Source organism: Taudactylus pleione, unplaced genomic scaffold (assembly GCF_031769625.1).
Source record: "Taudactylus pleione unplaced genomic scaffold, aTauple2 ptg000387l, whole genome shotgun sequence".
Lineage (NCBI taxonomy): Eukaryota > Metazoa > Chordata > Amphibia > Anura > Myobatrachidae > Taudactylus > Taudactylus pleione.
Window position 1 is genome coordinate 3114754 of NW_028284788.1, and position 15920 is coordinate 3130673.

General features: G+C 44.0%; 1 protein-coding gene across 2 annotated transcripts in view; it reads right to left on the reverse strand.

The window, feature by feature from the left end:
* CACNA1S (calcium voltage-gated channel subunit alpha1 S) overlaps window positions 1-15920 on the reverse strand; it is a 397379-nt gene that overhangs the window by 275069 nt on the left and 106390 nt on the right. For both annotated transcript variants that reach the window (XM_088445772.1, XM_088445773.1), the window contains exons 8-11: window positions 5452-5555; window positions 3088-3236; window positions 2927-3008; window positions 2665-2825 (exon numbers count right to left, since the gene is read on the reverse strand). In XM_088445772.1, coding sequence (XP_088301898.1) covers window positions 2665-2825; window positions 2927-3008; window positions 3088-3236; window positions 5452-5555 — 496 coding nt within the window. The remainder of the gene's footprint in view (window positions 1-2664; window positions 2826-2926; window positions 3009-3087; window positions 3237-5451; window positions 5556-15920) is intronic.

Here is a 15920-nt window from a genome sequence, read left to right on the forward strand (position 1 = left end):
CTTTTGGGCATGAAATAGGGTGGTAAAGTGGGCACAGGGACCAGATTTTCTATATTTGGATAAGTAGCTATACTTGTGCAAGGGTTAACTAGCCTTGGGCAACAAATTTGACACTTGGAATCCACACAAGGCGGTCACTTACATATGACCCATGTGCAATTGGCCTTGCCCAACAAGGTTTTGGGCATGAAATAGGGCATTAAAGTGGGCACAAGCACCAATTAATACATTTGAATAAGTAGCTGTAGTCGTGCAAGGGTTAAGGTGCCTTGGGCAACAAATTTGACACTTGGAATCCACAGAGGTGGGTCACTTACATATGACCCACTTGCAATTGGCCTTGCCCAACAAGCTTTGGGGCATGAAATTGGGTGCTAAAGTGGGCACAGGGACAAGATTTTCTATATTTGAATAAGTAGCTGTAGTTGTGCAAGGGTTAACTAGCCTTGGGCAACAAATTTGACACTTGGAATCCACAGAGGGGGGTCACTTTACATATGACCCACTTGCAAATGGCCTTGCCCAACAAGGTTTTGGGCATGAAATAGGGCATTAAAGTGGGCACAAACACCAGATTTTCGAAATTTGAATAAGTAGCTGTAGTTGTGCAAGGGTTAAAGAGCCTTGGGCAACAAATGTGATACTTGGAATCCACAAAGGGGGGGCACTTACATGTGAACCACTTGCAATTGGTCTTGCCCAACAAGGTTTTGGGCATGAAATTGGGTGGTAAAGTGGGCACAGGGACCAGATTTTCTACATTTGAATAAGTAGCTGTACTTGTGCAAGGGTTAACTAGCCTTGGGCAACAAATTTGACACTTGGAATCCACAGGAAGGGGTCACGTACATATGACCCACTTGCAATTGGCCTTGCCCAACAAGGTTTTTGGCATGAAATTCAGTGGTAAAGTGGGCACAGGGACCAGATTTTCTATATTTGAATAACTAGCTGTAGTTGTGCAAGGGTTAAAGAGCCTTGAGCAACAAATTTGACACTTGGAATCCACAGAGGGGGGTCACTTACATATGACCCACTTGAAATTGGCCTTGCCCAACAAATTAGTTGCCCAAGGCTAGTTAACCCTTGCACAACTACAACTACTTATTCAAATATAGAAAATCTGGTCCCTGTGCCCACTTTACTACTCAATTTCATGCCTAAAAGCTTTGTGGTCCAAGCAAAATACAATTAAAATTTTTGTAATAGATACCATATTTTGTTTATTCAATGTAAGTTTATTGATTCTATTTGATAAAAATGTTTTAATATAACATAAGAAGCTGGAAAATGAATAAGAAGCTGGAGCTCGAATAGGAAGCTAACTTCAGTCTCGTCACTATTCCAGAGTATTGGAGCAAGTCCGGGAGTCTGGAGGAGCAGCAGGAGAACCATAGCACTGCCCTGGACATATATGTTCATATCGAGCTCTAAAGCAGTACATCCCTAACAGAGCATGTTTTCCAGATCACCTAGTCACTGGTGGTGCTAATTATTTTATTTGTGATACTGAGAAGAACATGCAGCACTAGTAATATTCTATTATATTACTATTTCTATTTTGGTCATGATGTGGGCTAGGGAGGGGGGTTTATATACAGCCTATGGCATGGCACACTGACTGCTGTGCAGTGTGTGCGGCTTGCGAGACCTGGCTGCTTCATACAGTACTCACTGTGTGCTGCGGCCGGGAGGGCCAGGAAGCAGGAACACAGACCCATGCAGCCCCTGTCCTTCTCCTCCCAGCTGCCGGGAGACACATTGCCCTATAAGAAGCCGGGGGAATGGCCGCAAGACTTATTCCCACCCTCCTCCCTGCACTGATTCAGCTATCAGTCACTGGCTAGGGCTGTGTTTTCCTATCCTAGAGTGACAGTCCGACTCCGCCCACCGGTCGACCAGGCTGCGGGCGCATTACCCAATGCGCAAATTCATCTAGATACGCATGCGCAAACTGTCGCTATGGATTTAGCATTGAATGCTTGTGATGCGATCGTTAACTACAATCACATCACAACATTCGATGGTAGAACCCAGTCCCACCATTTGACGGAGGGCTTCCGATGTCCATCCCTGCAGCCCTGTAAGTATGCAACTCTTTTGACTGTCTCTATTGTCTGCAGTGGCACCCAACAACCTAACCTCCTCCTCGCTCGCTCGCAGCTGCAACATCTCTCCACTTGCAGCAAAATGAGTAGCAGGAATAAAAATGGACTTTTGAAACGCTGTAGCGGCAGGCGGGCGCTGGGCCCCCTAGGACCACCAGGCCCTAGGTGCCCGTTTGTAGAACCTTGTCGGTAATCCGGCTCTTCTACTAACGTTTGTACTGCAAACTAATAATAATAATAATAATAATAGATTGTAGCTGTCCTCTTGCTTACAGAAATGCAGTCATTGGCTGAACAATAGGTGCATAATTGCTTGACTTTAGGAAAGCGATACGTTTTAAACAAAATGCCTTTTAGACATAGAAATTCAAATGTTTTATTAGTTCAGCAAAGTACTGCAGCGTACATATTTATACTTCTATTGATATTATATTTATCATTTTGTTTTAAAAAAGTTGACTCTTGTCCTAAAAAGATGTCTGAAAGGTACATTTTCGTGTGATGTGTGAATTATTTTTTATAATGAATTCAGCAGATAAGAAAATGTGTTTCTTACCTTGGGCTCTTGTTAGTGCTTCAGACTGATTGTGGTGCTCAGTTGAAATAGTAATAGTGTTGACAAGGATAACAATAATAACAAGCCAGTAGAAGAATCTAGATTTCACAAGAGCGCGACTCTTTCGGCGAAGCAACCGGTGCCAGTGACGCCACTGACGGCTAGAAAGAAGGACATAAGCAGGATAAAAATACAGATTAGACATGTTGTGCACATTGTTAGTTTCATTGTTATATTTTTTCGAATATTAGAGCTTACTCACAAAAAGGCAATACATTTGTTGATTCCCTCCATGTCATAAAGACTATCAGTTTCGGAGCCACCTTCCTCTAACTGTGAGAACCCTATAAGCAAGAAAACAAGAACAATGAAAGCAGGAATACATTTTTTGTCCTTTTTAATTGCTGAAATCAAAATTCTCACCATCTCCTGGTTCCATATCTGGATCCATAACTTCTGCATGAGTGATCCAGTCCAAATAGCCGCGCAAATCCTCATCCATTGCCTGCTGTTCCCGCAGCTTTTGGAAAGCACCTCGAGATTTGGCTTTCTCGCGCTCCTTTGTAAATTCTCTGAGAAGGAAACACAAAAGGTTCATGAATGAAGAACACAGAAAACAAAATGGCAAAAAAATGAGACATCCAGTGTAATAAAAGTTAAAACAAATAATACATTAAAAAAGTCTGAATAACAAAAGAGCAAAGTCTTCAAAATTATTCTATGAAATATTCCTCTCATTATATATTTGGAAATGGAAATTCATACTTTTCTCTGTCAGAATTCTGTGAGGAATTCCCTCTATATTTTAGTTTTGATCTTATCTCCATTATTATATCCCATAAAAATTATCTGACTATAAACTCCACAAAGAGAATGTATCAATACAGTAGAATGACATTCCGTGGAATAGTGAAAGCAGAACTTGAAGATTGAGGGAGATGATACAGAGTTGTATGTTAGCACACTTTGCAGATGGATTTTCAGTTATTTTAGCACTGCACATGCTCTGTAGCTGAGTGCATACAGGTAGGTACAGGAAATTCAGTCCTAAAGGTGCCTACACACTTGGCGAATTCTTTACACGATCTGGCTGATTCTGACGCATTGGAAAGACAGAATGTGTAAAAAATGCCCAAATCGTGAGTCCCTGCTGGTCGCACATCGCATCTTCAGATCTGCCATGCTGTAGGGCAGATTTACCAATCTGGGACACGATGCACTGGATGCACGATAGATCTTAAGTCAGATTGGACATTTTTTACTCCAAATCATGTGTAGGACTGCCGGGGAGCTGCCGGTGGAGAGTTCAAGGGAAATCGTACATCGTGAGCACATCGCCAAGTGTGTAGGCACCTTAAGTTTCTCTGGGGCCTATTCATTAACACATACAATTCTCTGGAGATTATTAAATTTAGAACTCGCATGGAGTTCTACCTAATTATCGGAGGTATTCATCATTCCTCCAAAAGTATCTATTCCGAAAAGCTGTCATTTTTTGCGGTGACAGCTTTTAAAAAAATAGATACTTTCCCCTACCTAAATTCACTGCCGTCCTCCGTCTCCCATGCAGTAGAGTTCTGTCCCCCCGGCGGCGTGGCTCCGACCCGCTGCCTGCTCCACCCACTATGTTTTGACGGGCAGCGGCGGCTCCGGACCCTTCTTCTGAGTACCCCGGATCTCTCCCACATCCTGGCTGGGACTGCACGGCTGTCAGATGTGCGGCAGCCACTGGCGCAGACCCCCTTGTCGGACCCGCTCTGCCTTACAATTACAAGCAGGGCCGGGGAGAGCTGGGCAGAAGGTGCTGCAGGCTTTTTTTTTTTTAATACTTTACTAACAGAGTCCCAGCTGCAACATGCTGCTGCTGCTGGGAAGCGTCTCCCCTGTTCCCCAATAGCACTTGTTTATAGTAAATAAACAGTTAATTGAAGAAGCACTTACAAGTGCTACTGGGGATCAGAGGGAAGACGCTTCATGGCAGTAGCAGCAGCATGCAGCGGCTGCATGAACAGTGCATCAGGACCTGGAAGCCTGAGGAGGGAGCGATGGAGATTAGGGAAGTGTATACTTTTACTTTCGAGGGCTGAACACCATCTGGAGATGGCGAACATTTACTACATCAATTATCGAAAATCTAACATTTGATGAATACAGTCATTTCGAAATCCCTGTACTATTATATGGGGAGTGTGGAAATTAACTGTGACTGACTTAACCAGGAGATATTAGTCATATCTCCTGCATTAAGTCCTTTAATGAATACAATACATACATAAATATGTAAAAAATAGCATGAAAAATGGAAAGTATGGTGTAATGAATAGACCCCTCAGTCACCACTTACAATACATCTGAATTTGCGTAATTGAATGAATATAGGGCATTCGCACGTAGACTAAGTTTATTGATGACATACAGAGAGAAGTTTGGGCTATGATGAGTTGTGCATACGCAGAGATCTGTCTGATTTCACACAGATCACTTACACCAAGAACATGGCTGGTGCAAGTGCGCACTGATAATGATGATGACTATGTAACCAAATGTACATGTAGGGCAATGTGGACTCCGCATATGGGCTAATATCTGCATCTAGGTCCGCATTTAGTTTACACTTGCAATACAAGTGTAATTGTGGCCAACTTAAAATTGAACTCTGCTGCAGTCGCTGAATCTTCAGTACTCTGCACCTGTACAAAACGTTCAGTCTGTAGTAAAATTTAACTGGGGTGACATTTCCCCAGCTTCGCTCATCTCTACAGTGGTGCAGTAAGGAAAATGTTATACCCGCTCAGGACACCAAGCACCAAGTTGAGCACAAAGAAGGAACCAAGGAGGATAAGACTGACAAAGTAAATCCAGGGCCATTCATTGCCAATAGCATCATTAACCTGAAAGAGATACAAAGAAGCTGTTGTAAAGAAAAACAGTAGTAAGGTTAAAAAAGTATACGTCAAAGTTATCTAAAGCTGACTACAAACAGAACGACCCTGATGCTCAGCCAAACTCTATTCCATAGGATTAATGTCAGATGTAAGTGACCAGATAAGATTATGCATGGTTGCATTTATGAACAGTATAATGGTCCTAATGATTTCTTGGGGGCATCAGGGTAACTTTCAGCTGCAATATGAGGCCTATTGGCAAATATCAACTGAGACATTGCAGCATGTGTAGTAAGCATAAACTCCAAGGACAGGATGCACTATTGTAGATATTGCGGTCAAACCTCTGAAATTGATGTTTTTGGAGGTTTGGCCACTCACAGCATATTTATTTATTTATTAACAGTTTCTTATACAGCGCAGCATATTCCGTTGCGCTTTACAATTGTAAACATTAATAGAACAAAACTGGGTAATAACAGACAGATATATAGGTAGGAAGGCATATGCACCAAGTTCTGAAATGCGATACACTCCAGGGCTTGGATGCGGTGGGCAATGCCATGGGCTTCTATTCGTGACTCCCCTTGGGAGGAATCCAAATGGTATATGACAATCTTATGGATATGGTTGTATTACCCCACACTCTTCTTCACCAGCACAGTCTTAAAGCGCAGTTACAAAAGATGCTTTGCATCTTACACATACAGGTCCATCCTGGGTCGGTGCCACCATTAGTCAAGTTTAGGCAGCTGACTAAGCAGTGGCCGCGGGTCTGATGGCCGCAAACGCCACTATCTCTGAGCCACCTCTCCCCACACATTGATTGACCTCACTGGCACTGCCAGAGTGAGGTCTCCGCCTCCGCCGCCTGTGCTGTAATTGGTCCAGCACAGATGTGCACAATTATTTACTAGTGTCCTTCATCGTAAACTAGTTGTTTACTAATCTCCTTGACTTGGCCATAACTCCTCCTGCTCCTTTGCAGAAGTAGAGGAGCAGGCTGCCGGGCTGCCTGGGGTTGAGCTGAGCCTGTGAAGAAGAATATGAAAAGAAATGCTGACAGTGAGTGATGGTAAGTTAGCTCAGCAAGTTTTGTGTTGTGTAGTGATCTTATGTGAATGATTGAATAAATATAATTAAACAACTACTGTAGTAATATAATATACAATCATTCACATAAGACCACTAAACCAGCAGAGGGGTCTACTGGTCCCTAGTGTATGTTGTAGAACATTAAATAAATATATAAATATCTCTGCAACTATTAAAAATAATCAATACAGTAGCTGGCAGCTTTACTGAGAGTAGAGAGGTGTGTGTGGAGAGAAAATGGGCAGATTGGGACACCGACAGAATGGGGCACATCTCGCTGGGCCGCACCTCCTCTCACCAGTGCCCCAGGCCCCCAACATGTATAGAACTGGCTGCCACTGTCACACAGTGACAGCACCACGGCCACGCTCAGGGCAATGTTGTCTAAACTGAGCTTACAGAGCTGTGAGGAAAAGACCGCAAGAAAAAGGCACCATTGGGGGATTACACATTACACAGGGAAACACATTAATTCCGCAGTTTACGCATTATCAGTGGGTTTCCGCACATTAACCGCTAATGTACTGCACAAGAAAAATGCCATTTCATTTAGCAGCATTTGGTAACTTTGGTAAACCCTGGATTCCCGGTTTGCATCCCTTCTCCTTCACATGGGTTAGCAGAATACAGACTTCCACAATGCGTTTATGACACTTGCAGCTACATTTCACACCACTCCTAGGGATGGCTCTTATAGTCACATTGCCCCAACAGTGCCCTGCCCCCCTCCTTTAATGTCTTGCTTGGGTTTTTTTTTTATTTCAATTTATTGGTGAAAACCAAAAGAATTAGAGAATACCAAGCAGTATACAAAGCTTATAATGCGTGGAAACGTAGACCAATTGAGATTAATAACAAAACAGACTGGTTATAAAAATATAAATACTGTTATGAAAGAGCTAACATAATTGTATATTGTAATTATATAAGACAACACAAAAAAACATAAAATAGATCAATTGTGGTAAACTAGGGGTCAACCCAGAATTTTGTAATGTTAAAAGTAAAAAAACTAAAAAAGAGTAAGCCATAATAAGAAAAAGAATAAAGGGAAGGAGGGGGAGGGGGACAGGAATATCAACGAAGTCCAGGAGTAGAGATAGCCTGAGAATGGAACCATGGAGACCAAATTGTGTGATACTTAGCGGGCGTGTTGTTTTGGAAACTAATAATATAATCCATGGAAGCGATATAGTTAATCTTAGCCACTAGGGCAGCCACTGAAGGTGGGCGGTGGTCTTTCCCATGTTTAGCTATGAGGGTTTCAGCTGCATTACAAATATGGGTGATCAATTTATCTTAGGTTTTGGAAACCCTCACAGGTTCCATGGAATACCAGTACCGGATGCCTGATAATAACATGGCTTACATGAGTCCAAAAGAGGCGAATAGTGGGACATGCTCACCATATATGGAAGAATGTGCCTTCGTGTCCACAGAGTCTCCAACACAGTTTAGATGTTGCAGGGAAAATATCATGAAGTTTGGTGGGAACTAAATATCAGCGAGTATAAACTATGTAGCAGATTTCTCGGATTGCTACGCTAATGGATGCTTTAGCTATACGTAATCGAATGTCTTTTCATTGGTAATCATCTAATGGTATAGCAAGGTCAGATTCCCAGAGTAGTTCATGTGTTTCTCTTGGGGGATGATCAGGAGCCAACATGAGTGATAAATTATTGAAATGTTCCCCTTCCTTCCAATTGAATATAAACAAAGGCGCTCAAAAGTGGTGGGCATGCCCAATGAGGAAGATTTAGTTTGTGACCAAATGAAGCTAACAATTTGAAAATACTGAAACAGACACGAGAAAGGGAAGCTGAATCATTCCTGAAATTCCTGAAACGAAGAGGGAGCAATTGTGTGAATAAACATATCTATACTACAGTCCTGCCATGGTTTAGCTGTTTTAACATCGCATCCCGGGGGGAAATCGGGGCTGATCCCAAATTGGGGTCACTGGTGACGGGTAAGGAGAAAGCTCATGTGTGGATGATAGTAATAGTAGGAACCGAGGACCTGATTCAGACCCACTCGCTCGATGCGTATGCAAATTTAGCAAGGCAGGCAATCGCACGGCAAGGCATTAGCATGCCCACTAAGTCTTGGTGTGCGATTGCATAGTATATGCAGACGCCCACCAGCCTGTCTTAAGACGCCCACTTGGGCACGTCATCTCCAGGAAGTGTATGCAACCATCGAGTACCATCAGAAGCGAACGCAGCGCTTGTGGTTGACCATACCCTACCACAGGCACTGCGAGCACTTCAGTGTAAAATCCAGCCAAGTGACGTGTACTATGATGCTGCCTCTTAATTATGCACGCCTCTGAAATGGCGTTGAAACGCTTAGGCACGCCTGCGTTTTCACCTCTACTACCCCATTTCTAGCGGCCTGCCTCTGTCACCACCCACAAATGGCTTCTCCTGTCACTCACTCTGCTGGACAATCTATGCACAGCGAGCGAATGCTTCCCGATCTCTCGCACTGGTTTGCACACGCGCACTGCGATGAGTACGCATGCTCACAAAGCGAACCAACGACAGCTGCGAGCAAACACATCTTAGCGAGTGGGTCTGAATCAGGTACCGAGTACGCCGAGGCCGGCCTACAATCTCTTGGAATCCAAACCAACATGTTAAACATGCTTCCATGGTAACCTGCTGGAAGTTTTTATGCATAGGGGTCTCCTCTTTCCCCTTAACAGTAAATCTCTTTATCATTTGGGGACTCTTCTCCCTCGCTCTTCACAATACCTCTGCAGCTCTTACCCTCTCCTGGGTGCTGCATGATGGAAATTTTACTGAGCTGCTCACACTGCAAGCTACAGATTCTGTCATTGTTCAACTCTTTCTCCAGTCTCTCTCCAAACCTCTCTAGGGGCCTGATTCAGCAAGGATCGCTATTCTGCATGCATGCTATATGCACACAACACGGTTGCTAATATCAGCAGTGATATGCAAATAATTACATTTGCTTTGCGATCGCAGCTGTCGAAGTCAAATAATTGAGTATGATTGCTGTACAAATATTATCTGACAATTTAGTCGTCTATGGTCTGATGACAAATTGCTAGGACGCTACTCTACGTCAGCGCAATTCCGATACGCACAAATATGTATATATATATATATATATATTTATATTACTACAAGGTTTAGTCAGAGTGTGGAAAACAGGTTTTAATGTTGTCTGTGAGTGTTTTGAGAAACTCCGCATACAGATACAAAATGTCTGTAACATATAATTAAAATGTAACACAGATAATGGTATGATCAGAAGAAGTATTCTAAATGCAAAGTTAAAAATATTTGTCAGGAACCTATTTATCGTTAACAATTGTATACCTTTTGTTCGATACTACTGCTGTTCAGAGGAACTGGCATTTAGAATTTGAATAGGCAGAGGAAAAACTTTGAATTAGCTACCAGACGATGTGACTTCAGCAAACAGCTGTTGGTCTCCCCTGCTTAGAAATAAACCTTTATTTACACCTTAGAATTTGGTTCAGGCAATGTCTAAATATTAAAATATGTCAGAAATGGATAATATATATATATATATATATATATTAATCCATCACAAATACACTGAAATACATAACACACACACATAGACTTACATGCTTACACATAAACGCTCGGATGTGTAACTTCATGCATACACATACGCACGCACCCACACATACGCACAATGCAAACTAGCGAAACTACACAATATTCTCACACTTACACATACAATAACTTATAAAAAGGTTCCTTCACATTAAACGTAATATTAGAGGTTTTAGTAGCATATAATTAAGTTGTGAAATGTATGTATATGGTATTTAAAGTATAGAACATAATAGACAAGTCATGTTTGGTACCATTCTAAATCTCTGTTTATTCGCAGATCTCCGGTTCTATCGGCAAGGAAATCGCATCTTGCGTCCGCAAGTTATGGAATATAGGGAATTAGTGGTCAGAATATATACATCTGTATGTAGTGTCTGATAGCCAGATTAGCATTTCTTCGGCGGTAAAACCACACAAAGCAGCTGTTGAAGAACCAAGACATACCCCTAATGGCATCATATGAACTGACCTATGATCTACATCATACCAAAATGACAAGGAACAAGAACCAATGGAATCATGCCAGCTCATCTCTATTGTTGTATATGTGATCTGTGTGGTATATAGGCTAGGGCTCTGTGAACTGTAAGGGAGTCATTTTCCCTTACTAGATGACTGCAGGCTTCAGGATTGATGGCTGAGTACTGGATTCCAGAGCGCTAGCGTATGTATTCGGTTGCACTAATTTATGTATTTAATTGTCTTTTGCGCTAATTGTTTAGATCACAGCGCGTTATACTTTTTCTTGAATAATGTAACTTTTTGTGCATTGGAACCACAATTGGATTGAAAAGCAATTATTTCACTTTAGTAATTAAGAGGTATTAATAGATTTCTTAAGCAGCTTGCAGCGCTGATAGCGACTAGCGTCAGCTAGGATTCGATACAGCCTAACATAAGGAAGCCCACTTCCCCTTACACACATGCGCATACTTTGGCAACAAAGCAAAATAATCGGTAACATCGGACCCATACGCACATTTAAGTCAGGTCAGACCTCACTCAGAAACTGCTAACTTCAGCGCACGGTATGAGGCCTCAGGCTGTGTATGGCATTGCATTTCCTGTCAATCACTCTGCGATGGGTCTGCGTCGCCGCTGCAATCACAGTTCCGATTGCAGCGGCTGGTTCGCGCATTCGCATTGCGATGCATACGCCTGCGACATAATAGGCCAATTGAGTGGGTATTAGCAACTGAGACCTCTGTACTTGTCTTTCTCCACTGGCGTTAGATGGGCATTGTGGCAGCTGCCAAGGCCCTGTCCTTCTCCTCTGCAGGGGGAGCGCAGGAGCTCCTTCCCTCCTCTAGGGATGGCCATCAACCATCGATGGTTAATCACTGATGGGCGATGGTTTTGCCACTGATGGCGGTGATCTAATGGGTTTCCACCATTGATGGCATAGACCCCCACAATGTTTTTTATTTTATATTCTCCCAGTTGCTGGGACACAGACCATAACTCCAACCCCCGGTGCAATCAATGAGGCCCCTGCCTCCAAATCAGATTAGCCTGCTGCCCAGTGACTAATAGAGCAGGACTGACCATTGGAGGGCGAAATCATCTATGGTTTCATGAAGATAGTTACACACCATAGAGGTTAACCTACAAATGGTACCATCGATGGTGACCAACAATGGTTAACCCACCGACTGCCAACTCTACCTTACTCCAGAGCTCTAAGATGCCACTCCTCTGGGGTTTCCCAGTTTCTATGCACACTTTTAGGCTGTGAGAAATAGTGCCTCATCTCACTTGCAGAATTCTCCAGTGACCTCCGTCACATCCCGAGGACATGGACCAATGTAATGCGTGGTTTATCCTAAATGCTCCAGTGGGGGCATTACATGCAGAACTAAATTAGACTATAAATATTATTTTATTATTATAATTATCAATTATTTATATAGTGCAATTAATTATGCAGAACTGTACAGAGAATAACTGGCATTCATATCAGTTCCTGCCCCAGTGAATCCAACATAAAAAATGCAGTAAAGAAAAAAATAACATTTAAAGCTTGTACTTGTGAGTGTTTTCACAATATTCTTTATGACGGTCCAGGAATCACCTGGGCAACATTGTGGTGAGGTGGTTATCTTGACTTTCTCGCAGTACTGAGGTCATGAGTGAGTTAAATTCCTAGATGAATTTAAGCTGTAAGCTTCAATGGGACTGATATGAATGACATAGTAAAGTACAGCATTAATGGGTGGCACTACATAAATAAACAATAATAATAGAATAATTGTGACCACATTCGTGTGCACAGGAAATGCAAAACATATCACCTTTGTGGATAAAATGGCCATAACGTTTAAGAATCAATTGACTTCAATACAAGAACTGGTGTTAGGGTAAGTGCAAAACAAGTAACTAAGGCCCTCATTCAGAGCCGGACGCTCTGAGCAGAGCGCTCGCTCTGAATGAGGGCCGTCCTCCATAAAAATGGAGAGTCCTCCTGGACGCTCGTATAGCTGTGGGTCACCACCCACAGCACATACGAGCGTGCAGGATGATGGTCGCGATGGTCTTGACCATTGCGACCATCGCCAGTGTGACCAGAAGCCTGTGGTCGGGTTTTTCGACCACAAGCCCTGGAGTGATTTTGGCTCTATCAGAGCCAAAATCACTCCCACTGACATCACTAGTGATGTCAGTGGGTCCAGCTTCTGACGGTAGGCGTTCCCTTGGGAACGCCTCCGTCTGGCAGGCACGCCCCCAGCACGCCCACCAAAGGGGGCGTGCTGTCAATCAACATCGACAGCACGCCCCCTTTGATCAGACACAACGAGCGAAGGAAAGTCCTTCGCTCATCGCGTCTGGCGCATGCGCACGACGGAGCTCCCTCCGTCGTGCGCATGCGCAGTGCACACCATCGACCCACTTGCGAGCGGACAGCCGCTTGCGAGTGGGTCTGAATGAGGCCCTAAGGCCTGATTCAGAGCCGGACGCTCTGACAGCGCTCGCTCTGAATCAGGGCATTTTTTTTTTTAGAACGGCCTCCTGGCTACTCGCATAGCTGTGGGTGACCACCCGCAGCTATAGCGAGCGGCCAGGAAGATGGTCGCGATGGTCAAGACCATCGCGACCATCGGGCTTGCGACGAGACCCTTGTGGTAGGGTCTCGTTGCCGCAAGCCCCAGAGAGATTTCGGCTCTGACAGAGCCGAAATCTCTCCCACTGACATCACTTGTGATGTCAGTGGGGCCGCCCCCAAACGGAGGCGTTCACATGGGAACGTCTCCGTTTGGGCAGCCACTCCCCAGGCCCGCCCACCAAAGGGGGCGTGCTGTCACTCAACATCGACAGCACGCCCCCTTTGGTACGAGACCCGGAGCGACGGATTGCTCATTGCTATTCGGGTCTCACACATGCGCACGAAGGAGCCGGCTTCATCGTGCACATGCGCACTGGCCCACCATCGACCCGGTTGCGAGCGCACAGCGCTTGCGACAGGGTCTGAATCAGGCCCTTAGGCCCAAGTGTAACAGACTTTAATTTGCTGGTCCCAGCGAGATAGTCGAAGATTTAAAGTGGCAATAACTTGAAGGCAAGCCAGAGAAGCAAACTGGAGCCGATTACATTTGGACCTTAGATAGTAAGTCGCACAACATACTGTAAGTTATTGTAGTAACAGTTGCCGACTAACATGTTTTCAGTTCAGCTCCTTTGGGAATCATCACAGTGCATGTTTTCATGGTCTCGAGAATAACAAATATAATCATTAGTTCCACCTCTGGATCTGGATATTTTAAATTTGTTAGTCAATAATCTACACACTTGCACTCCAGCTACATTATATTGAAAACATAGGGAAAAGAGGAGTTTAGGATGATCTCTACACTGGTAATAATAATAAAATCCCAAATACAGAGAAATCTTTTTGCCGCTTTAGGCTATAGAAAATTTGCAGATGCAAAAAATATGGCTAATAGGATTGCCCGATAAGTATAAATGCACATGATAAGCCATTTTTTGCTGAAAAGCGGCATATCAAAGTTATTTGAATTTGGTCCTAAGGTTTAGATTTTTGGTTTTGGCAAAACTACCCTCAATTGTTTTGGTTAAATTTGGTTTTGGTTTGTCTTTGGATTCCTTAAAAATCCAATGAAAATTGATAACAAATTTATAAAAATCAATAAAAACCGATAAAACAGCTAAAATCATGTAATTTGGACCTATTTACATGCAATACAACACCCAAGTTAAGTTTTTAAATCCGAATTCCAAACTAACTGCAGAACTGAACCGAGACTCGGTTCAACTCGGAACCCCAAAGTGATTCTGAACTAGGACTTGATTTGACTCAGAACTCCGAAGTTCGGGTGTGTTTGTATTTCAGGAAAACCGAACCGCACATCTCTAATATATATAATTTATATACGCGTATATACGAGGGCTGATTGAAAAGTAATGATTTTTTTATTCAGAATCAGATGACTCCACAGGATCTGAACATTTTTATTTTTCAAAGTAGCATCGTTCACATTCAATACATGGGGCCTGATTCAGACCCACTCGCGAGCGGCTGTCCGCTCGCAAGTGGGTCGATGTTCTTCACTGAGCATGCGCACGACGGAGGGTGCTCCGTCGTGCGCATGCGCCAGACGCGACGAGCGAAGGACTTTCCTTCGCTCGTTGTGTCTGATCAAAGGGGGCGTGCTGTCGATGTTGATTGACAGCACGCCCCCTTTGGTGGGCGTGCCGGGGGCGTGCCTCCCTGACGGGGGCGTTCCTAAGGGAACGCCTACCGTCAGAAGCCGGCCCACTGACATCACTAGTGATGTCAGTGGGAGTGATTTTGGCTCTGATAGAGCCAAAATCACTCCGGGCCTTGCGGTTGAAAACCTCAACCGCAGGCTCCGGCTCGCAGTTTTGATGATCGCGATGGTCAAGACCATCGCGGCCATCAAACTGCACGCTCGTATAGGCTGTGGGTGGTGACCCACAGCTAATACGAGCGTCCAGGAGGACGCTCCATAGTTATGGAGGACGGCCCTCATTCAGAGCGTGCGCTCTGCTCAGAGCGTACGGCTCTGAATGAGGGCCACTGTTTGCAGCGTTTCAACAACGATTCAAAGAAATGCAGTAGATTGTTTTGTGACATCACTTTTAGTGTTGCAGATGTGGCATTTTTCACTTCATCATCCGTTGAGAACTTTTTTCTGTACAGTTGTTTTCAGGGTTGGGAATGCCCAGAAAATCACAGGGTGCTAAGGGCCTGATTCAGACCCGCTCGCTAAGATGCGTTCGCACGCAGCCAGCGATTGTTTGCATTCTGCGCATGTGAATGCATCGCAGTGCGTGTGCGTAAACCAGTGCGAGAGATCGGTAAGCGTTCGCTCGCTGCGCATAGATAGCCCGGCTGAATGAGAAGCAGTTTGTGGGTGGTGACAGGGGCTGGCAGCTAAAAACGGGGGAGTGGAGGTGTGAACGCAGGCGTGCCTTAGGGTCTTAATGCCATTTCAGGGGTGTGCATAATTAAGAGGCAGCGTCATAGTACATGTCACTTGGCTGAAATCAACACTGAAGCGCTCGCAGTGCTTGCGGCAGGGTATGGTCAACCTCATGTGCTGCGATCGCATCTGATGGTACTCGATGTTACCGATAGTTGCATATACTTCCTGTACAAGTCTTAAGATATGCTGGTGGG